The sequence below is a fragment of the Suillus discolor genome (genome assembly GCF_016758755.1).
Source record: "Suillus discolor strain FC423 chromosome Unknown F5147scaffold_3, whole genome shotgun sequence".
NCBI lineage: Eukaryota > Fungi > Basidiomycota > Agaricomycetes > Boletales > Suillaceae > Suillus > Suillus discolor.
Window position 1 is genome coordinate 79747 of NW_024541250.1, and position 22620 is coordinate 102366.

The 22620-nt window shown below is 46.8% G+C and overlaps 10 protein-coding genes across 10 annotated transcripts; 6 read left to right on the forward strand and 4 right to left on the reverse strand.

The window, feature by feature from the left end:
* Nucleotides 1–575: 575 nt before the first annotated feature.
* Nucleotides 576–957, forward strand: F5147DRAFT_767432 (uncharacterized protein; the record flags this gene model as incomplete). Its single annotated transcript, XM_041440892.1, has 2 exons — nucleotides 576–734; nucleotides 793–957. The coding sequence occupies 2 exons, from the start codon at nucleotides 576–578 to the stop codon at nucleotides 955–957; spliced, it is 324 nt and encodes a 107-aa protein (XP_041298777.1).
* Nucleotides 958–1224: 267 nt separating this feature from the next.
* Nucleotides 1225–2684, forward strand: F5147DRAFT_800677 (uncharacterized protein; the record flags this gene model as incomplete). The annotated part of the gene is made up of 5 exons (XM_041443269.1): nucleotides 1225–1427; nucleotides 1480–2157; nucleotides 2272–2484; nucleotides 2543–2578; nucleotides 2646–2684. The coding sequence occupies exons 1-5, from the start codon at nucleotides 1293–1295 to the stop codon at nucleotides 2682–2684; spliced, it is 1101 nt and encodes a 366-aa protein (XP_041298778.1). The 5' UTR covers nucleotides 1225–1292.
* Nucleotides 2685–3096: 412 nt separating this feature from the next.
* On the forward strand, nucleotides 3097–6363 carry F5147DRAFT_742178 (uncharacterized protein; the record flags this gene model as incomplete). The annotated part of the gene is made up of 12 exons (XM_041439535.1): nucleotides 3097–3358; nucleotides 3411–3928; nucleotides 3976–4177; nucleotides 4224–4452; nucleotides 4510–4648; nucleotides 4700–4801; nucleotides 4824–4876; nucleotides 4931–5027; nucleotides 5077–5543; nucleotides 5565–5644; nucleotides 5706–6055; nucleotides 6124–6363. The coding sequence occupies 12 exons, from the start codon at nucleotides 3097–3099 to the stop codon at nucleotides 6361–6363; spliced, it is 2739 nt and encodes a 912-aa protein (XP_041298779.1).
* A 580-nt stretch (nucleotides 6364–6943) lies between these two features.
* Nucleotides 6944–7969, forward strand: F5147DRAFT_647825 (uncharacterized protein; the record flags this gene model as incomplete). The annotated part of the gene is made up of 2 exons (XM_041433242.1): nucleotides 6944–7241; nucleotides 7299–7969. 2 exons carry the CDS (start codon nucleotides 6944–6946, stop codon nucleotides 7967–7969), a joined length of 969 nt encoding a protein of 322 aa, XP_041298780.1.
* A 539-nt stretch (nucleotides 7970–8508) lies between these two features.
* F5147DRAFT_647826 (uncharacterized protein) lies at nucleotides 8509–10206 on the reverse strand (the record flags this gene model as incomplete). The annotated part of the gene is made up of 10 exons (XM_041433243.1): nucleotides 8509–8540; nucleotides 8664–8769; nucleotides 8848–8917; nucleotides 9128–9150; nucleotides 9402–9520; nucleotides 9571–9651; nucleotides 9697–9774; nucleotides 9822–9959; nucleotides 10013–10036; nucleotides 10140–10206. The coding sequence occupies 10 exons, from the start codon at nucleotides 10204–10206 to the stop codon at nucleotides 8509–8511; spliced, it is 738 nt and encodes a 245-aa protein (XP_041298781.1).
* Nucleotides 10207–10492: 286 nt separating this feature from the next.
* On the forward strand, nucleotides 10493–13172 carry F5147DRAFT_767436 (uncharacterized protein; the record flags this gene model as incomplete). Its single annotated transcript, XM_041440893.1, has 10 exons — nucleotides 10493–10651; nucleotides 10700–10897; nucleotides 10956–11033; nucleotides 11089–11313; nucleotides 11362–11394; nucleotides 11424–11576; nucleotides 11623–11655; nucleotides 11713–11784; nucleotides 11836–12082; nucleotides 12151–13172. 10 exons carry the CDS (start codon nucleotides 10493–10495, stop codon nucleotides 13170–13172), a joined length of 2220 nt encoding a protein of 739 aa, XP_041298782.1.
* A 1466-nt stretch (nucleotides 13173–14638) lies between these two features.
* F5147DRAFT_800681 (RNA polymerase Rpb1, domain 5-domain-containing protein) lies at nucleotides 14639–15457 on the reverse strand (the record flags this gene model as incomplete). The annotated part of the gene is made up of 4 exons (XM_041443270.1): nucleotides 14639–14930; nucleotides 14981–15032; nucleotides 15083–15124; nucleotides 15157–15457. The coding sequence occupies 4 exons, from the start codon at nucleotides 15455–15457 to the stop codon at nucleotides 14639–14641; spliced, it is 687 nt and encodes a 228-aa protein (XP_041298783.1).
* Nucleotides 15458–16656: 1199 nt separating this feature from the next.
* On the reverse strand, nucleotides 16657–16863 carry F5147DRAFT_565516 (uncharacterized protein; the record flags this gene model as incomplete). The annotated part of the gene is made up of 1 exon (XM_041430757.1): nucleotides 16657–16863. One exon carries the CDS (start codon nucleotides 16861–16863, stop codon nucleotides 16657–16659), a length of 207 nt encoding a protein of 68 aa, XP_041298784.1.
* A 776-nt stretch (nucleotides 16864–17639) lies between these two features.
* On the reverse strand, nucleotides 17640–18658 carry F5147DRAFT_542082 (uncharacterized protein; the record flags this gene model as incomplete). Its single annotated transcript, XM_041430257.1, has 3 exons — nucleotides 17640–17839; nucleotides 17894–18095; nucleotides 18146–18658. Coding segments are annotated over 3 exons (915 nt in total), but the record flags the coding sequence as incomplete, so codon positions are not given.
* Nucleotides 18659–19230: 572 nt separating this feature from the next.
* On the forward strand, nucleotides 19231–22121 carry F5147DRAFT_647830 (uncharacterized protein; the record flags this gene model as incomplete). The annotated part of the gene is made up of 10 exons (XM_041433244.1): nucleotides 19231–19531; nucleotides 19592–19672; nucleotides 19745–19775; nucleotides 19858–19970; nucleotides 20015–20103; nucleotides 20151–20339; nucleotides 20489–20749; nucleotides 20859–21005; nucleotides 21835–21900; nucleotides 21948–22121. The coding sequence occupies 10 exons, from the start codon at nucleotides 19231–19233 to the stop codon at nucleotides 22119–22121; spliced, it is 1452 nt and encodes a 483-aa protein (XP_041298786.1).
* Nucleotides 22122–22620: the final 499 nt, after the last annotated feature.

Here is a 22620-nt window from a genome sequence, read left to right on the forward strand (position 1 = left end):
AATTGAGCACGCCTAATATCAACATCTTGTCATCATTCTGTTACGCTGACTGTTGGTCGGCGTGTGCGAACTAGGATAGGTCTTCTCAGCGACGACTCGAGTGAGTCTACTGAAGCTGAGCATGGTCTAGCCTTGACGGAACGTCAAGGATTCCTCCGGCGATCTCGGTAAGACGGCGCTCGTCGAGATGCAGGGCTAGCGGATATGTGCTAAGTCGTATGGGGGCGACTTAGAAGTGCGGTCTCACACAAGGAAGCTGGTAAGCTTAGATGAGCAAGTTCTGGGGATGAACCTAGTAGATTAAAGTGAAGTCTAAGTACAATAATCTGTGTCTACTTATAGGGAAGTACTACAAGTATTCTAGCTCAGTCTGTAATCAATAGTATATCGTAAATCTATGATAGCCAGACATGAGGTTCAGATAAGATACATGAGGCTTAACCTCTGATCAAGCATGCTGCGCCAAGGGCAGCTGCGCATAGGTATGGGAAGCGCCAAGCGCGCTCCGGATCTTCATGAAGCGACATGCGGTATGCATGCGCTGATCTAGGGTGACCATGAGGCGTACAGCCTTCATGGTTCAGGTACAAGGCCGTCTAGGCCAGGGGCGGGGTCATAGCGCCAGGGGCGGGGTCACAGCGGTCCAGACCACTGTCTTTCTAGGCGCGGGCGGCGCACCGCCGCGCGGGGAGTCTAGCAGAGTGGGGACAGGCGTAGGGAGAGCTGGGGCTCTAGTAGGTGTTACAGATCCCTGTAACACGTTCCAGCTTCCTGACCTCCCAACCTAAACAGTTTGCCACGGCTTGCTTCATCCTTCCCGAGCGCTGCCTTGCCAGCACTGACACGACATGGTTTCACGCAGCTCCCGCTGTTAGCAGTGATGACCCTGACTCAACCCTTCTCCTCTCCTCATGTACACCCACCATATCCTTCTCTTTACCTCTATCCTCTAAATGACACTTTTATCATATCTCCCTTCACAATGGCCACCACGTAAAGGACAGTGGAAAGGTGTGTCTTGTTCCCTGTTTTCGAGAGGGAAGACTGACGGACGTGGCAGAAGATATACGTCAAAGACGTGAAAAGTTCTAATGGCACATTCATCAATGGCGAGTGACTCAGCCCAGAAGGAGTCGAGTCCGAGCCATTCAAGCTCAAAAATGATGATATTGTGGTATGTTTTCCCTTACTTTTCCCCGGTTTGACCCACCCAACCCCTTCGCAGTAATTTGGCATCAACATCATTGGTGAAGACAACAAGACCACAATCCACCACAGTCGCTGCACGCGTCATGTGTGTATTCACAGACGAAGATGCGCACCTCGCTGCCCGTGTAGAGGCCATCCCATCATCCACCTCTCTTCCTCCCAATATTCCCTCCGTCCTTCCTCCCATCACTTCATCATCTGGAAGTGGTAATTGGTCCGTCTTCCATTACTCTCTACATCCATACATACTGACTATCTCCACTCCCACAGCCCCAAAACCTACCGCATTTCCCTCAATCGCTCCCTCCCGTACGTTCACAACAAACCTCCGGAAACTCTGCACCCATACCCGCATCTGCCGCACCCGCAAATCCAGAACCTCCTGCACCTCCCCTGGAGCACCCTGCTCTTTCTGAGCTGCGCACAGAGCTGCACGAGACCCAAGCCAGCCTTGCAAGCCATGTCGACAAGGTCCGCACACTCGAGGACATGCTTGCAGAGCACGAGGCCATTAAGGCCGAGGTTGCAGCTCTCCGTGATCTCATCCATGCTTCATCCGCACGTTCTCAGCACGACAATGCCATGAACGTAGACTCGGAGCGCGGTCGCCGTGGACAAGACGACGACAACAGATCTAGCATTCGTACAATCACCCCGCATGAGTTGGAGCGCGTCGAGGACGAGGACGAGAGCGAAGAACAGGATGAGAGCAAGGAGGATAGGGAGCATGCACAGAGGAGGGAGGAGCTGGGTAGGCTGCGGATGCCAGAGCCATCGGGGATGGGAATGGATGAGGACGAGCTTATGCATGCCCGTGCATCAGAAACTGAACCTTCGACATCACGATCACGACCACGATCTCCTTCGCCACAGCCATCGCACCCTGCACTAGACGAGCTCTCAGCACGGCTAGTAGCTCTTAGTGGACGCATAGACAGCGCTGTAGAAGTCAACCAAAACACTAAATAACCCTTTCAATTACTGTGACATTGTTACCACAACGACGTGAGTTTTACGCTCACAATCGAGACTACTTTCACACTGACATATATCAGCCACAAGACCCTCCGCGGCCCTCGCGCTGGCCTAATCTTTTTCAAAAGAGATGGACTCAGCAGCCAGGATCGCGAGAAGCGCGTTAACGACGCTGTTTCCCTGCCTGTCAAGGTGGCCCCCACAAATACTGACTATCTCTACTCCCACAGCCCCAAAACATACCATACCTTCCTCAATCACTCCCTCCCATATGTTAACAAACCTCTTCGAGCATCTCTAGTAAGTTTTTCTCAAAAATTTCGCTAAGTCCGTAACTAATACTCAACCGCTATGGCAGATAATACTATCAGGCTTGAGCTGCAAGGGGATTGAGGTGCGTGTACCTTGCTCTCGCTCACTCACTGCTCTTCTCACTCACTTGTTCTGCTCTCACTTAATAGCCTATTGCTGCTATCCTCCTCGCTCGCTGCTCTCATTAGTGGGAATCAGTCTCATATTGCACTTGCAGGTGAGAACTCGAGAGATTTTCAGAGGATGCTGACAACTGAGTTTTTTTAAGAAAAATCCACTTCACGTTACTTAGTCTAACTTGCTCACAGGTGTTAAACGATACTTATGTGTTATTTTTGTTCTTGCTTTCATTTCCTCGCTGTCTTATGCTACCGAGCTGCTGTACTATTGACCTACTCATATTTCTCATATTCCTGCTCTGATGTCTGCTCTCTTTTACCTGCATTTGCATACATAGGTTTGGGATGATGCAATCAATTGTACCTCACTGTCTTATTTTCAATGCGACGTCTGATTACTCTGAATACCTTTGTGCCGTAATAAGGCGGCACTGCAGCTGTCAGCAATCCCGCCCTTTGCTTTCCCACCTCAACTGCTGTCATGGTGAAGGCTTTCCAGCACCGCAAATTTTTCTGTGTGGACCCAACCACACCATCTTGTAGAAAGGGATTCCTTACACACGCAGGATTTACTCAACACTGTAATGCAGTTCATAATGTTCCTGCATGTCCATCACGCCTACCTCAGCATCCATTTATACCTAATAGACACCTTCATCCACAACCGCTGGACGCAATACATAATCCAGAAGTTCATGATGAGCCTGATGGACCTTATTTCATACAGCATCCAGTACTTGATGGTAAGCTTAAACTATCTTCATACTAATAATGGTTATCCATTTCTCATACTAGGTACGCCCTGTGATGAAGATGGAAATGACCTTCTTGAAGGTACAGACCCGCCTCCTGTACAAGATGAGCATCCAGACATGCCATGGTATCCCTTCCAAGGACGAGATCGCTTCGAGCTTGCAGATTTGATTTTTTGTCGAAACAAGATGTCCAAGAATGAGTTCAACAACCTTATGCATATCTGGGCCAACATTGAGGGTCGCTCTCCTCCATTTCGAAATGTGAAAGAGCTGCATGATGTCATTGATTCTATACCCTACGGTGATGCACCTTGGCAGAACTTCACTATATGCCACACAGATGCAGATCAGTTGCAACCTGATGATCCCTCTGTACCTCCGTGGAAGCTGGCTGAGTATGAAGTTTGGTTTCACAACCCCAGGGACGTTCTAAGAAACCAGTTATCCAATCCCAACTTCAAGGATCACATCGACTATGCACCAAAGCAAGTCTTTGGTGAACACAATCAGCGTGTTTGGAGTGATTTCATGTCAGGGAACTGGGCATGGAATCAATGTGTAAGAATATTTATAAACCACTTTGTGATGCTAATGTGTTGAATTAGAACATCGTTGCTGAGGATGAAGACTGTCATGGTGCAATGTTTGTGCCAGTCATCCTAGGCAGTGACAAAACTACTGTCTCAGTCGCCACCGGCAATAATGAATACTACCCTCTTTACATTTCAACTGGCAATGTTCATAACTCAATAAGACATAGCCATCGGGAAGCTGTCAGCATTGTTGGATTTCTTTCAATACCAAAATGTAAAGTATGATTGTGATAATTATTGTTTGCTGATGCATCACCAAGGTGACAAGGATTACCATGAAGACAAAGAATTCAAAACATTCAGACGTCATCTTTTTCACAAATCTATAGAAGCCATTCTTGAGCCTTTATGTCCCTCAATGTCAAAACCAGAGATAACAAGATGTCCTGATGGACACTTCAGAAGGGTAATATACGGCATTGGGCCTTACATTGCCAATTATCCAGAACAATGTTTATTGGCATCTATAGTTCAACAGTGGTGTGCCAAGTAAGTGGTTTTGAATTGTTATCAGTGAAACGACTATCTAATGTGAGATCTATATAGGTGTACTGCAAGAAGAAAACACTTTGATGAAGAAGACATCATGATTACTCCTAGAAGCCACTGTCTTACCAAAGCTTTGATAGAAGCTTTGACATCTGGAGAGCTTTGGGAGGAATATGGAATCGCAGACAATATTTTGGTAAGTCAAATATTTTACTGATTGATTATCCACTAATGGGTACATGGGAAGCCCTTTACCGCTTCATTTCCTCAAGCTGATATTCATGAGCTGCTCGCACCTGATCTATTACACCAGGTAATCAAGGGTGCTTTTGAAGATCACCTAGTAGAAGTGGGTAGGGTCATATTTGGAGATCACTTATGGCAAAAGACGTTCAAAGAAAATATTAGCTGAGATTGATAGAAGGTGCGTCCACTATAAACAATTTCAGTGTAGTACTATTTATATCTTGACGAGTAGAATTGCAATTGTACCATCTTTTCCTGGCCTTCGACGTTTTCCCCAAGGGCGTGACTTCAATCAGTGGACTGGAGATGATTCGAAGGCGCTGATGAAAGTAACTATTTCATTTATTCATTCGCTGATGCCTGATCTGAGATACAAAGGTGTACCTTGCAGCAATCAGTGGTCTAATACCAGATCAGATGGTTCACACAATTGCAGTTTTCATGGATTTCTGTTATATTGTCAGGTGTCCTTATCTTGATGAGGCTGATCTAGCTGCCTTGGATGACTCGCTACAGCATTTCTATCAGGACCGCTCAATTTTTGAGGAGACAGGTGTCTGCCCAAACAGAATATCCCTTCCACATCAGCATGCCCTGAAGCATTACCACCAGCTGATTATCCTATTCGGAGCACCTAACGGACTTTGTTCATCAATAACCAAGTCAAAACACATTGATGCTGTGAAGGAACCATGGCGTCGTTCAAGTCAGAATCAACCTCTTGGAGAAATATTGCTGATCAATCAGAGGCAGGATAAGTTGGCGATGTTTCATGTCATACATCTTGCACGTCATCTTATGGACACACCCCTGCTTCCTCCTTCTATTCAGCCAATCCCATCACGGTTCAATGACCCGTTAGTCAGAGATGATTCAAACATCTGTGATGCGGAGGCTGCAGATGGTCCAACAACCAATTCAACAGTAATTCTGGCCAAGACTGCTGGTGAGCACCGCACACTTGCTTTCTATTTGTTCCAAATATTTAATCTTCTTATTAAAAACAGAGCATAATTACCCAGATCATTTGCCAGAGCTTGGTGACCATATTGGCTATCCACAGCTTGTTGAACTTGTGCAGCATTTTCTCTATGATCAACGCAATCCAAATGCACTCATATCTGGAAGCAATGTGGATCTCTCTCTTTGCCCAGAATTCCATGGCAAGGTTCAAGTTTTCCACTTGGCAGTCGCATGCTTTTGGGCACCAAGTGACTTATGTGGAGTTGGTGGTATGCACCGGGAGCGTATTTGTGCAACACCTTCTTGGCGCAATGGCCCTGCACGCCATGACTGCATCTTTCTTGAAAATAATCCTACCCTACCAGGATTTCAGGGATTGTATGTTGCCCAAGTTGTTCTTTTTTCTCTTTCGTCCACTGCACTACTACTTATCCTTGTGCACTTGTCAAATGGTTCTCTCAGGTGGGAGATTCTCCTTGTCCAAGGACTCATATGTGGATTGTAGCACCTGAATTTGATGATGACTCTCGCCTTATTTCAATTGTTCATTTAGATAGCATCATGAGACCTGCAGATCTTATTCCTGTGTATGGACCTCAGAATATTGACCGTGATTTACTACATACTGATTCTTTGTCTGCTTTTGCCTCATTTTATGTTAACAAATACTCTGACTACCATGCATTTGAAATAGCATACTAAGGATATTTATATAATGTTATTCCATTTTCTAAAGTCGTCAGATAAACTATGGTTGCTCTTATTAACTGCATGTAAGTTGGTTTGAACAATATGTATGTAGAAAAATCTGCATCTCAAGTAATCTAAATAAATGGCTGGCTGAATTAACTATATATCTGTCAGTAGAACAAAATATAGTAGTGCAACACTGATAAATAGATTAACTTATAAGCTGCCTGAGCTGAATAAACTGTATGTCTGTAAATTTAGATGATGTTGGGTTATGAAACTGTGACTTAGATGATCTACTACACTGTATCTACTGAAATCTGTGCTGATTAGACAAACTGCAGAATTGTATATCTGTATCTTCTGATCATTTGGTCTAGTAGAGCTGATGTTGCTGAATGACCTGCATAACTTTCTTTTGAAAGTCTGAAGTACCTGAACACTCTGTGATATTTTTAATCTGATAATATGATATCTCTGCACAACTGATATGTGCTGAATGATACTGATTTTTACTGATATCAGATAGTTGTCTGATATCAGACATGCAGGTAAATCAGGCAATTCAGCAGAATTGTAGGTTTCCTGATGCATGTTACCAGAGTGGAATGCCTATGTTGGAGAAGAGTTTGGTGAGGTTTCTTTTTGTGTAATGTTGATTGATCCGGTCAAGTACATACACCATGTTGTAATACCAGCAGTTGACCGGAATGATGATGAGGATGGCAATGAGGACGGGGAGGGAAAGGCAAGCAGAAACCAAAGGAGAAATAAGGAGGGATTTGCTTTGGAGGTGGATACCTATGGGCTTCCAGTCATACCGGATATTAAGCCACTTAACCTAGAGGACAAAAAGTCTCTTATCTGGACATTCCTCACAAAACACTACAGTAAGTGTTACAAATCAAATATCCGGAGAGTTGATAAAGCAACTACATATTTTGCAGGGTTTTGCAGTCAAAAGCCAAAGGCGTCTGTTCCTTGGTCTGCAGTGATGGAGGCTCAGGAAGATTTTATTGAGGCCAAGTTTTTACCTACCGGCGGGAAAATCAAGGACCCGTTGAAGCTTCAGTTCCATGAAGCCGACCAGCTCTTAGAGTTCTGGCATCAGCGACAAAAGGACAAGGTTTGGCCAACATTTGAATTCAAAGGCTGGCAAGACCATGACAAGGAGATGAGAGAACCAATGGACAAGATCACAGGGTACAACTCTAGCACTATATGCAGTCTAGCGACAGCAAGGACCAGAGTCCTGGTTAAGAAACCAACTGGCAAGCCAACCGGAAAGTCATCTGGGAAGCCAACTGGAAGAGTGGAACCGGAGTCGAGTACTGAGGATGAGGATAAGGATGAAGACGATGAAGTCCAATCACTGCCTTCCAAGCCGAAATCAACCGGAAAGCGGGGAAGAGCTGTCCAATCTGTTCCTGTTAAACAACCTTCTGCCAAGTCGACCGGAAAGTCATCTGGGAAGCCAACCGGATGGGTGGAACAGGAGTCGAGTAGTGAGGATGAGAATAAGGATGAAGATGATGAAGTCCGATCACCGGCTTCCAAGCTGAAATCGACCAGAAAGCGGTGTGAAGAAGTAAAGGTGACTGGCCAGCAAGAAAGCTAGAGCACCAATAAACCAACTGAGTGCGGGTGTGTTGTCTCGACCCAAGAGGATTGCTATGAAGCACTTCCTTCAAGTAATATGCGAAGGGAGCAAATGCGGAACAGAAAAGAACTAAGTCGACCTTGGAAAAGCGAGTCCGCTGGTAAGAGCGAAAGCGAGACCGCGGGTCCGGTGAGTGCATGATGAGAAATGAATGAACGTGAGAGGATCCTAGGTAAAGAGCGGGGGTTTCTAAGTAAGGCGCGGTTCCGCAAGTAGTGGCTAGGTATAAACGAGGTTTGAGACCGAGGTATAACTAGGTATGAAAAATGCTAAGTCGGAAACTGAGAGCAGTTCGGATCCGCACAGAGCCTAGGTAAGGAAACTTAGAGGCGCATTCTTGGAGCGGTCAAGAACACGTGGGTTCGAAGTGAGAAGTGAACAAAGCTTGTCAATTGATCAATAATACTAGGAACGTCTAAGTGACTCCGCAAAAACAAAGGTAGCGTCCGAGGGAAGGGAAGTAAAGTACTGTATGTAGCGCGCGAGATTTTATCCTACTACGTGAGCATCCGGAACCCGTAGGCAAGAACTGTAGCGATGAAACGAGGCAGATAAGTAATATGTAATGAGGGAGCACGTGGAACGAAATGCGCGGTTACATGTAATAAGCCTTGATATCGTTTAGTCAAACCGAGAGAAAATGAATACGCACCAACGGAGATAGCGGACATGGAAAGGACATGGACGGACAGTGCGGAGTGGAAGTGCGGAGCAGATACGCCTGCGGGAGTATGTCGGATATCGTCGACCAAGGTATCCTTGCCATTGGAACACCAGAAAATGAGACAGAACATATATCTCTCCATACTCTTTGACACCAATATCAAAAGACACACTTTGCAGCCCAGGGAGGATGCGAGTGTTACAGCGGGGCAGAGCTGTCTGATCTCAATCGGAGGAAGATTCCTGCCCACCGGTCAAGAGATCTAAACCAAATGCGACTAGGAGCAACAGACCACAGGGGGACAACGCTGGCACTCCTTTAGTAGAATCATCCAGTAACCATCCTACAGCACGACCACTTTCAAACAATACCTGCAGAAGTCGCTTAGTTGGTCCTGCATCAGCCGTCTGGTTGAAGGAGATGAGTCAGAAGATACCTGCACCCAAACTAACCGCTCCATCCACCACACAGGCCACTGACAAGAAAACCAAAAGACATGGAGCTCAAGTTGACAATACGGAGCCAAAGTGGTCTACTAGAACTGCAAAGGTGTCTTATAAAGTGAATTACATGCAAAGGGTGTAATCATTGTGATTCATTGAATGTACTATACAAAGGGTGGAGAGTATGGACCTTACATATATATCATGTCGACAGTCAGTATATTGATATCAGTTGAAATGCCAACAACAACTCATTGGTGGACTGAAGAACTTCCCGGCTGACAGATGCTTCTTCCGGTGACATTGTGCCATGGGCCCTTTGCATCTCCAACCAGTGTGTCGCCAAGCGCAAATCCCCTACAGCGCGCTGAATGACAAATCCAATGGGTTCCAGTTGATTCACTGACTGAATTTTAGTAATTAACAATGTGATATTGCATGGAATGACCTACAGGACCAATCCGACGAAAGATATACCAGATCCGGTGTCTCAAATCCCATGTCCAAATGCATATCGTCAGGTCCAATATCCACTGAATTTACATTTAACAGTGCAACCAAATAATGAAGTGACTTACATGACTGATCCGGAAAATTATGAACCAGATGGATACCAAAGCCCATGTCCAAAGGCCTGTCTTCCGGTTCAATATCGACTAAATTCATATTTAAGAGTGGACACCATCACAATGATAAGACTGACCTGACCGATCGGGTACATAATCAACCGGATTGATGCCAAAGCCCATATCCAAAGGCATCTGGTCCGGATGCTCATGTTGAACTGGAAGTGTGTCGAAACCCATGTCGAGAAGACTGTCTTTCAGTGGAATTACATTGACTGAATTGCAAAGATGAGTTATGCAATATATTACATATTTAGTCGAGACATACCTGAGTTACTGGCCGGATGATCCACTGCCAGGAAGTTTGAAGAGCTGTTCGCCAGGTCAGGCAAATGGTGGAAATCCCATATCCAACTCCAATATGGGTGCCACAGGTGATGACCAGTCAGTATTACACAGGTGGGGGAACCCCATATCCAACACTTCTGGCCCCGGTTGATCTGGCGTCCGGTTGGAAGTCATGTTGAAGTTTGCTGCTCACGCCTCGGCTCCAATGTCTCAATCAACCACAGCCGGATAATGTTAGTTTTAATAACACTGATTAGGTAATGATGATATGGCAACAATTGCATTCATACGATCACAATAAAAACTATTCTGAATAGAGAACCAGTTCTTGAACCGTGTATTCGGCAATCTCTGAAATTACCCGGACATCCGGTAATTTTCAAATTGCCCAAGTATCCATTGTTCCCTTCCAGATCTCTTCTTCAAGCTAACCTGCCACCACGATCGTCTTACTGCTACAATGCCTTCCAACGCCATTACCACAACTGCTGCTGCTGCCACTGCCAACCAGGCGCTGATTGCTCTTCTTGACAGGCTGAATCAGCTGGTTGAACAGGTCCTGCGGTCCCAGTCAGAAGAGGAGAAAATGGGATTGAGCCGGACCATTGCGTCTCAATTGGTATGTTTCACATTATTTTATGTATTGTATGTATTGATACCCTCCAAGAACGATGCAATCCGTTCTTACCAGACAGTGGCTACCTACATCCCCCTTCACCTGCTGTCAATGGCAGCCGAAATCCATCGGGCTCAGAGGGGTACCATGTGCTTGGTGCAAGTACCGGATTGGAATCTAGTTGGGAGCAATGAGGACATCTGCCAGGGTCATCCCTTATACCCCAAGACATTGGGTCCGGCACCCAATGTTACCATCCCTACTGCTGGCGCCACTGGATCTGCACCTTGACTGGCACCTGTACCAGCACCTGCACCACCTTCCCTGTTGCCTCCTTCAATCGCTACTTTACCGGCTCCCAGTACAACAATTGGCATCCCTGGAGGTAGCAACTCCAGTGCAATTCCAGGCCCATCCAAACCTCGCAAACGGCAATTTAGTGCCAGCCCCCCCGTCCGGTCAAGAAGGCCCGGAAGGCTGCCCAGAAGTCAAAGTGGATCTTGACCGACACCGATACTGACACTGATCGGATCCGCATTGGGAATGGTAAGGTGAAAGGCAAAGGGAAAGGGAATGCAAAGGGAAAGGCAAAGGCAAGGTCACCGTCACTGGATAGTGACATTGAGCAAATGACAATCGATGTTGATGATGATCTGGAAGTTAATGTAAGTTGTTCCATTCATGTATTTAATACAACTGATCACAGTACCCAGACCCGGAATTCAACACGCAACATGATGAATAAGGTATGCTCATTTTTTCAATCTCAAAGCAGCCGATATTTATGTTCACAGAAATTACGGGCGTGGTCATCAATACACGGCTGATGCCACCTGCAACAGCGGATGTGACTGATTCAGAATACGAACCAGAGGAAGATGATGAAGATCGAATGGAGCCCACTGATGACTCCCAATCCAAGCGAAAGGTAAATATGATGTATCTCTACCGGTTGGTGACTTATCCAGATGTAGCCAAATGTCAAGCCGGCCAAAGGAGAAGAACCGGTATGTTTCAATATCATCACAGATGGTTAGTACAGCTCATATCACCCTGTATTATAGTCCAAGTCTGGCAAATATGGCGCAGGAGCTGACCAGCCCAAGGTGAAGGGCAAGGGCAAGCGTCCACATCCGGTAAGACATCTGGTACTTGTCATCCAGTAGTACCATACTGATTCTTCATAGAAACCCATTGGTGCACCTCTACTGCCATGTGAGAGATGCACGATAATGCACTTGGAATGTGAGAGCTGGGTGACCAAGAGGGGTGAGGTTGCCCATACTTGCACCCTTTGCAATAAATGGAGGATGAAATGCATCCGGCCGATGCAACCGGACACACCTGCAACTGGTACCGGTACGACCACCACGCCTACCCCGCCTGTCACACCCATCGCCACTCGATCAAAGACCACCGCAAAGAGCAAGACTGGTAAGTGATCCAAATGAAAAGGCAAGTCTCTTATTTCAGCTCGTGTTTCTACTAATTGATTTTTCCAGACATTAACGCTCAGCATCCGAGTCCCATCCCAGAGGAACCGGATGTCAATGTTGAGATGGACGCTGGAGTCACAACCACCGGTCTTCCCAGTACTGCCCCAGATGAAGTACCTGCGGTATCTGCAGACAATTTTTGTGTGGACCGGTGGATCGAACTTATGGATGACAGCATCTTACCTCCAGCACCATTCATGGACACACCGGACGATATCCGGTACTCGCCCATCTATCCGGCTCGTACTCAAAGACCTCCCTCCCCTCCAACTACTTCGATACCTCTTCAGTCTCACCAGCGTCCCTGTCTTTTAACTGATTTGGAGATGCAAGCCATGTTGGCCCAAATTCAGATCAACATGGATCAGCTCCGCACATGTGATGACATGATTCATGATGAGCTGTCTCATTGCATCGACCGGCTGCAAGCTGACTATACAGAGCAATTGAACAGCCAGAAGGGACTGGTGGATCACTTGACTGTTCAGATGGGCGGCATTGCCCGGTACCTCAGGGACAACTCAAGAACCACTGCAGCAATGGCCTCAACTCCACCCTCATTCAATCCACCACCCATTGTCATCCCCGGTACCCCCATATTTCCTGAGATTGGCTCCATCAGTGCCTTGGGTCGCGCCATCACCAACAATGTCTTTACTCCAGATGTGTTTTCAACCAATGCACGCCCTGGTGGCAATGGCTCACCGGTCACAAGGCATGAGCAGGCACCCGCACCCGCCTCTACCTCTACCTCCACCATCAACCCTGTGCCTACCACAGGGGAATCCGGTCCACCCATGCATCCGGTTGGTGCACTTCTGGTACCACCTTCCACTGTCCCAATGGAATCTATGCCCTCTACTAGCACTCTTCGCACGTTCATCACCGGGCCATCAAATGTGCCAGCAGATGGTCAGTCCATCTCAGCTCCTTTGCCCAACCGGTCATTTGCACCTCAATCCCGTCAACAAGGTCGGTCAGTGAGTGCTAGGCATGCTAAGAACACTTCCGGTAATGGGCCCAAGTAATGGTAGCATACATCATTCTTTTTTTCATTTTTACTTATTGTTTATACCGGTGAACATCGTGTTGTGCTTTCAATGTTTACAGGACAGTTTGTTACATAATTATAAAGTTGACTTGCATAACCTGTTTGTGAACACTTGTAAGGCCAGTCTCATACCATGGTAGATTGTACCAGATGGTGTACTAGATTGACCGGTTCATGTATCCAAGATATACCGGACAATAGGCTCGAGATGGATTATTGGTGTACCGGATACATCAGGAAATCATCGAGTTCCTTTTCAGTCCTTAGCGTACTTAAAGTTACTTAAAAATAGTCTTAAGGCAGGTAAGGAGAATAAGGAATTAGTGAGTTCCTTAGCGACATGTATTCTAAGGAGCGAAGTCGTTACAAGGCGGTTAAGGCATCAAAGGTAGATTTATTTGCAAAAGTAAAATAAGGCGCCTGCTGAGCGCCCAAAAAATATACATGTTATTTATGTTAGCGTTTTCTCGAATAAGCACTGATAGACGCGCTGTAGAGACTCATGCCTCTCCTTGTGCAATATTGCAGTTTTTACCAAGGAGTATACAGCACGAACTTGTAGCATCACTCTGTATGCTTCCTACAGCTATTCCTACATGAGGCGCAGCTTTCCCGCGCATCGCGCAATGTGCGCGCAACTTCCCGCGCTTCATGATGTATATGCGCGCGAGCTTTCCCACGCTTGAGCGCCCTATAGCGCCAGCCATCCGGAAGCATCCATCCACTGTCCACCAAGTTCCCTAGTGCGTATATTTCCATTTCTCACATTTGCATATCGTTCCATCTTTATTTTTATCATGGACCCTTACTTACATATATCCTTACATACCTTACTCGGTAGCGCTTCGGCTCCGCATGACAGCGCTTAGGCGCCATACTTAAGCGCCAGCAATACATACACTTACTCACTTACTCTCCCACCAGAACGACAGAGGACTTACTGGTTACTACCCACTATTTACCTAGCAGAACATAGTAGAAATCTATTTGTTTACACCTCGCATCTCTCTTCTCTTGTCTTACATCATATCATCACTTAAGCAAACTCACTCTTATTCTCTCTCGTATCTGTATACACGCGCACGCTTTCCCGCGCTTCGCGCCATACACGCGCGCATTCCCACGCCTTGCGCGCACCTGCGCTTTCTCGCGCTTCGCATTGGCCAACCAGTAGTGCATACCTCTAGATCCTTGCTGCACTCGCTTCCCCTTTAGGGTCGAATGCACTTGTCGTCTCAAGTATAGCAGACTAGGCAATGCGCGACCTTACAACATTTATAGATACAGTCAGGAGCATTGTTCGTGCCTCGCTGTATCGTTGAACCTTCAGCGCGACAAACAACAACTCGCTTGACATCCACTCATCGACCGCAAAAATCTACAAAATCTAAGAAAAAAACATCATTGTAAGTTTTAATTGATAATCATTGTGTCAATCGTTGCTTACCAGGTGCTAGTGAACCGCATGGCTCCAAAATCTCGCGTGCAAGTGCAACAGAAGACGCGCAAGTGGGGAGATGTGACTGTCCGGGCGGAGGCCGCAATCAGAGCTGAGGTGTTGGCAGAAGAAGCAGAGGCGAGAGCAGACAAAAGGATGGGGAGAGCAGACAAAACAAAGGCGAGAGAAGACAAAACAAAGGCGAGAGCAGGAGCGGGATTACTGGGCTTCTTGAAGAGGGCAAAGAGCCGCTTTTGCAGGAATCGAAATGAAGCACGTGGCTTGAGCCTCAAGTGACTGTAGACCATGGTGGGTACAAGTATATCTCGAATTTGATGAGAACTTACCAATAATTTTTGCAGGAATCGAAACAGAGCGCGCGGCTCGAGCGTAGAGTGACTGTTGACCCCGGTGAGTACAAGGATATATCAAATTTGATGAGAACTTACCGAACTTTCCAATAGTCTCATCTTGTTGACTCGAAATTAGTACTGTCAGTTTGGTACAAGTGTATAATACAAACCTTGAGATCCATATCGTCCGTGCCAAAAAGTGCCTTGAAGAATGACTCTACAAAGATAGAGTCCTACCAGATCTCCACGGCTGCTGTCATGGTACACAAGCAGACTCTCTTCAGCAACGTCAGGCTCGAGGTAGACAGTGAGGGAAGGTGTTTTGATTTTGGTAGCAACATTGATGATCTCCTTCAGACATGGGACACCGAGTGTCACATTCTTACTGGAGACACCGGCATAATGGAATGTATTGAGCATCATCTGCATAGCCGGTTCACCAATCGATTGAGTGGTAAGCATGCCACACATTTCTCCCGGGTTCACCAGCGACTGGTTGAACTTGGCCTCCACTTCGCCAAGTCAAATGCCTCTCTGGTAAGATGGCACTGTTCGAGTACGCGGCGAGTGGAGATGGTGGCCCGTGGGGGAGGGGAGTGTTACGCTGACCGTCGGTCAGCGTGTGCGAACTAGGATAGGTCTTCTCAGCGACGACTCGAGTGAGTCTACTGAAGCTGAGGGTGTTTCTCAGCTTGACGGAACGTCAAGGGTTCCTCCGGTGATCTTGGTAAGGCGGCGCTCGTCGAGATACAGGGCTAGCGGATATGTGCTAAGAAGCGGGGAGCGACTTAGAAGTGCGGTCTTATACAAGGAAGCTGGTAAGGCTTAGTTGAACAAGTTCTGGGATAAACCTAGTGGATTAAAGTAAAGTCTAAGTACAATAATCTGTCTACTTATATGTGCTACATGTAAGTGTTCAAGCTCAGTCTGTAATCTATAGTATATCTAGGATCTATGATAACAAGACATGAGGGTCAGATAAGGTACATGAGGCTTAACCTCTGATCAAGCATGCAGCGCCAAGTGCGACTGCGCATAAGTACCATGAGGCGCTTAAGGGTGCTCTGGATCTTCATGAAGCGACATGTGGTATACATGCGCTGATCTAGGGTGACCATGAGGCGTACAGCCTCCATGGATCAGGTACAAGGCCATCTAGGCCAGGGGCGGGTCATAGCACCAGGGGCAGGGTCATAGCGGTCCAGACTGCTGTCTTTCTAGGTGAGGGTGGTGCACCGCCGCACGGGGATTCTAGCAGAGCGGGGGCAGGCGTAGGCAGAGCAGGGGCTCCTGTAGGTGTTATGGATGCCTGTAACAGGGAGGAGAACAATATACCTGGTAAGATGGTACTGTTCGAGTATGCAGCAAGTGGAGATGGTGGCCTGTGGGGGAGGGAGGAGAACAATATCCTGGTAAGATGGTCTGTTCGAGTATGCGGCGAGTGGAGATGGTGGCCCATGGGGGAGGGAGGAGAATGATATACCTGGTAAGATGGTACTGTTCGAGTATGCGGTGAGTGGAGATGATGGCCCATGGGGGAGGGAGGAGAACGATATACCGATATTGTCCTGGTTTTGGAGCCTGCCGTACTCAATACGCTGAGCCTCGGATCTATAGGGTATTTGGTTAGCGAAAGGACGACAAAAGGAGAGGGAAAGACATACCACAAATCACGCTATTTCAAAAGCGTGGTGATCTGCGTATCTGTTGACATAGTACGAGCTGAACATGTCATATGAGTTGTGTGGACTTATTTTTGGGATAAAGTCCAGGCCATAGACTGGAATGAGATGGGCAACGCAAAAGATACAATCAACGTGAATAATTGAGATGTCTGGGACGTCGTCACCAGTTGTTGTCGGCGTGACGACATACATGCCTGTGTCAGGATCGCGTTCTTCGCAGACATAAGAGTACCAATGAACTATGGCGCAGGGATAGTATGATATCCGATAGTTAAACGAGAAAAAGCAAAGGACTCATGCAACTGCGAGTCCATTCATGGGAGAGTCAAAGTCAACACCCATGTTGACGAAGATACAGTCATGCCTCGGTTTGCCAACGCGCCATGATGGTGTTGCCCGGATGTGCTCGCGACACATACCTCCCGTACCACTCAGATCACTGGGTGCATGGAATGAGGCTGCAGCAGAATTAAAGATGGCGAGGTTCCCTAGGAATACTTGCGCTGTTGCCGGATCAAACTCAGGAGGGTTGGGATCTTTTGAATAGTGTTGATCATGTATGAATTCTTGAATCATAAATGGGAGGCGTGGAAGGTCGAGTTCAAGGCTGAGTGCATGAACACTTCGTACACAACCTATTCATTGTCAGAAAGGGTCCAGGAGCAAACTGATTAACATACGGGGAGTTAATGCAAGCCCAACATGGGACTCCACAGCCAGTCCATCAATAATCTCACCAGCATCCACTTCAACAGAATGATTTTGAGGCTCATGGATATGCAGATGCCCAGGATGGCCTTCTTGCACCATATCAGCCACCAATTCTGAGTCGTTGTCTGCAGGAATATTCTGACCTATTGGGGGTATGAGAAGGGCTAAATCGTCAGAGAGAAAGATCATGTACATCTCCGGAGTTCTCCCAAAGCATTGGACAGACAAGAGCCATGAAGCATACCACATGCCTCAAAGAGAAGTATCTGTTCTGGATAGTCCACAATGTAAGGGCTTAAGCCGTACACCGTTCGTCGATAGTGGCCATCCGGAAAGTGTGTGACATCGAAATTTTCCATGAAAGGTTTCACAGACTCGAAAATCTTCACAAGGGAGCGCTGGAACAGCTGCCGTCGAAAATTTCTGTATTTAATGTTGTCATTATGTTCCTTCGTAGCTAGACAAATGAAGGTTATGATACAGTGATGCATTGAGAATAACAAGTACTTACATTTCAGTATCGCAAGAAATCCAATGAGCACAACACCATTGTGATGTGCCTGTCGTACGCTATTGTGAATGTTCCCAATTGAGAGATAGAGTGGGTGGTATTCAGTCTGACCAGTAGTGACAGAAACAACAGTCTTATCACTGCCAATAATCAATGGTACGAATGTTGAACCATGATTCTCCTCATTTCGAGCGATATCATCCTTGAGATGATTGTTAGTATGCCAAAAATGTAAATATGAAAAAGGTGTACTGCCTGTTTCCACGCCCAGTCACCAGACATGAAGTTCTTGAAATATTGTTTGTCCTCGGTAGTATAATCGCGGTAGGGTGAATACTCGATTCCTCCATCGAAAGCACAGTTTGCCAAAATGCTGCGCGTCATTTGCAATGGATCTCTATACCACACATCATATTGTCCATCCGTCCACGGTGGTACGTCTTGTTCGGGTTTGGCTCCATTGTAGCACAACATAAAGCTCTTCCAAGGGGTATCGCCGAGTGGTGTTGCATCGATTGTAGCGTACATGTCCCTATGGTTTGCAAATGGGGGGGCATCGTTGTGCTTAATGAGAGTCGCAGCCCACAAGTTGAGAAGTGTATCAATCTGCTTTGCAGACATTTGATTGCGTGTGAATAAGAATTCCGCCATCTCAAATTCAGCACGATTGTCATAAGGCGTCCAATCAGTTGGGAGGGCATCCGTATGAGGTGGTGGGGGTGCATCCTGGTCAATAAATGCCCCATTAGCATCGCATTTGAGTCCTAAGACAAAAATTGAGTAACAGTAAGATGAACTCCTTAAAAAACGCCCACCTGTGAGGTGCGGATGGAAAGTACGGAATAAGCGCCCCATATCCACCCAAGTACCTTCCTCCGGTACAAAATCCTGGTCGCCTGCCAGGTCTTGATGGAAATTCTCATCGATAACACCTGCTGGAGTGGGAGAACAACTCTGTGGAGGTATAAATCCAGGACCTGCGAGCGGAGCTGTGCGATTGAGGTTTTGTATTTGTGGGGTGCCGTGCCTCGCATGTGTGTGCTGAGTGAGGCCAGACTTGTTTTTGAAGACCCGATTGCAGTTCGGAAACCGACAAACAAGCCTGGTGACAGCTGGGGCCATGTTGGACAGTGGGCAGTCGTAGCGAGATGGATACCAGGGAGCAGAATACGTAGAATGGAGACTAGACTAATACTAAGTGTGTGAATCAGAGATTATGACATGCTCAATCGAAAAAAATATAACTTCACCCGTTCGTTGCCACCTTTTGCTAGGGTCCATATTCTTTCAACACCTCGCTACCAGCATTCCTCCAACAGCTTGTCCTAGATCTCAACATGCCTCAACCTGCAATGCGCCCAGGGAATGTTAACAAGCATCCTGGACAGATAGTTCTTGAAGCGAGTCGCGTAGCACGCCCAAAGGATGTAATTGCAGCTGAAAAGAGAAAGGCGTCAGCAGAGAAATTAGCCAAGGCAACCGCCTTGGAAAATGCTCAAAAGAAGGTCGCTGCAACAGAAGATGCTATGGCTGTCGAGCAGATGGCTCAACGTGCTGGCCCAGGACACCTTGTCAGACCAAAGCCTAAGCCACGCCCAGTGACCAAGGCAGCGCCAACTGCAAACCCCAACAAGATGTGTAAGCCTTACACAATACAATGCTGTTGCAAGACTCACCAGTCCTTTGACATTTATACAGCTGTTGAGGCAAAAACGGTGTCCCAAAGCACTGATGCCCTGAAGAAGAAATATCCAGGCTTGAAACTCACCTTCAAGGATGGTGTCAACGCCAGTTGAAAGGTGTCCAACAATGGTATATATGCATCGACAATGTGTGTTGCACTAAGCACAGGCAGTAACAGTGGGAAAAATAGAAGGTTGCTGTAAGTTCGTCTTAACTGCGATGTTACTTTTATCAGAGCTGACTCTTCATTACTTCGATATATTTCACTCACTACAATGTAGGGAATCTGAATCATCCATATTGACAGAGGAGGTGGAAGTAGGGAAGTGGGCTAGAAGTGTGGCATCGAAGTCCCAACAGAAGCCATCTGCACCACCAAGCGCACGTGCCAGTGGTAGGTACAGTTCCATGTCTGCACACATTACTAACAGTTTTTAGTGATTGCAAGCAGGGATGCGGACGTATCTGAAGATGAAAACCTACCTGAAGATCATGACGAGAGCGTAACTGTGAGTCGGGGTGGTCAGGTGAGTGACTTCATGATTGTGAATGGGGAATGCTTAAATCAATGCAGGGTGTCATGCATATTATTGAGACTGTTGATGATGCCACGATGGGACGAAAGTGTACCTTGTCCACGACCTCGTTGGATGACCTCGAACCCGAAGAGCGGCGTAAAATGGAAGAAGACCAAGATGCCGACAAACATATTCCGGATGAGGATGAGGATGTTGACATGACAGATCAGCAGGGTGATATGGAGGTAAGTACTGGTGGGTCCTGTAAGATAGATTAATTGCTCACCACAATCATGGATCTTATAGGTCTGTGAAGTGTCAAGCAGTCGACTCACAAGCTCTGTATGGAGAATTTGCTCTGGTCGCTTGACAACGCTGACAAATTCCTATGCAGATGTCAGTTAGCGTCATGGATACCATGATGGACGGTCCAAAATCCAAGTACATCAAAACCAAAAATGGACGTGCGCAACGTACTATACTCAATCTGAAGAAAGAAAAGCCGAAGAATTCTCACTTACCCAGCGCTGCTCATAATCTAAGCTTTTGTTCCATATTTATTCCAATGGTCATACACTGGGTCAGCAATAACAACTATCCATGGACCATCCCCGATGAGAAACTCTCAGACGTTCTCGAGGATATCTTCATGGTGGTGTGTAAGCAGCCTGGAGACTTCAGGAATGATGATGGCTGCAATCTCGCCTTCAACCTCCTGAGTGAATTCCCATTCCGGTACTTCTAGCTGACAACTATGCTGGCAGGTATGCCAAAGGATCTCTGAGTGGAGAGGTAACTTTGGCTCCACTGCTATCACCATTCTCATGGCATTTTTCGCCTCCACGGACGAATACAAGACCAAGGAGGCACGCAAAGAATATGCTGAATATCAACTTGAAGATTCACGCTTTGTATATGAAGATCCAGATAACAAAGACTCACCTGGTGTTACACTGACCGTCGGTCGGCGTGTGTGAACTAGGATAGGTCTTCTCAGCGACGGCTCGAGTGAGCCTACTGAAGCTGAGGGTGGTTCTCGGCTTGACGGAACGTCAAGGGTTCCTCCGGTGATCTCGGTAAGACGGCGCTCGTCGAGATACAGGGCTAGCGGATACGTGCTAAGTCGTAAGGGGGCGACTTAGAAGTGCGGTCTTATACAAGAAAGCTGGTAAGGCTTAGATGAACAAGTTCTGGGATGAACCTAGTAGATTAAAGTAAAGTCTAAGTACTATAATCTGTCCACTTATATGTGCTACATGTAAGTATTCTAGCTCAGTCTGTAATCTATAGTATATCGAGGATCTATGATAACAAGACATGAGGTTCAGATAAGGTACATGAGGCTTTAACCTCTGATCAAGCATGCAGCGCCAAGTGCGACTGCGCATAAGTACCATGAGGCGCCAAGGGCGCTCCGGATCTTCATGAAGCGACATGCTGTATACATGCGCTGATCTAGGGTGACCATGAGGCGTACAGCCTCCATGGATCAGGCACAAGGCCATCTAGGCCAGGGGCGGGGTCATAGCGCCAGGGGCGGCGTCACAGCGGTCCAGACCGCTGTCTTTCTAAGTGCGGGCGGCGCACCGCCGCATGGGGAGTCTAGCAGAGCGGGGGCTGGTGTAGGCAGAGCTGGGGCTCCTGTAGGTGTTACGGATGCCTGTAACACCTGGAGCTTTCTTATTGGAATTCATCTTGCGCATCTTTGCTGTTTAACTCAATGCCACCCAAGGACGCCAGATAATTGACTCGCTCGACTTCGGGTTACCTGGATATCCAACGGCCCTTGCACTGACCACTGCAGCCGTGAGTTTTGCACCGCCTTTACAAAACTTCCTAACTTTCATTTGCAGGCCGAGCGTGCACTTATTTTAGCTCGCGACGACCTGATTGTGGAAGATGCTTCGGACCACAGGAAACACAAGATCGCCCTAACTCTCAATCACTCCACAAACAAAATGAGTAACACAGGCACTGCTTTTTCTGCGGGTAATTGGGAGACTGACACACTCGTGTACATGGAATGAATTGAGGAGCTGCCCTTCGACCGCATAAAAGAAATTGTCGAACGAGCTCAGCCGTACATGAAGCGTGCTCGCCGCAAGGGTCAAGATGAAGAGTCTAGCATTCTCGACGGTCAAAGTCAGCCCCCTGTGCCAGTGAATCCACGCATGTGTATCCATATTTGAAGTATTTGTTTCTTTATTCTAATTCTTCCTGCTCTAACGCAATAATTTTTAACAGAACTCGCTTGGCTTTTCTACATGTGCGCTCATCTCCCAGCCTCGTATCGTTTCACTTCAATCACTGCTCTCGTCAATTGCTGTCCTACACCTTTTTTAATATTTTTTGGACATTTTCATAGAATGTTTTGAACTCATTGATGTCCTTATTTTCACCTTAGCCTACTTGGATTATTCTGTGTCTACTGAAATAATAGTATGCCTTGACTGCCTTATCCGCCTGATTTTAAGGCCACCGCTCCTTATTTCCTTAATTTAAGGAAATGAATCTCCTTAGTCTCCT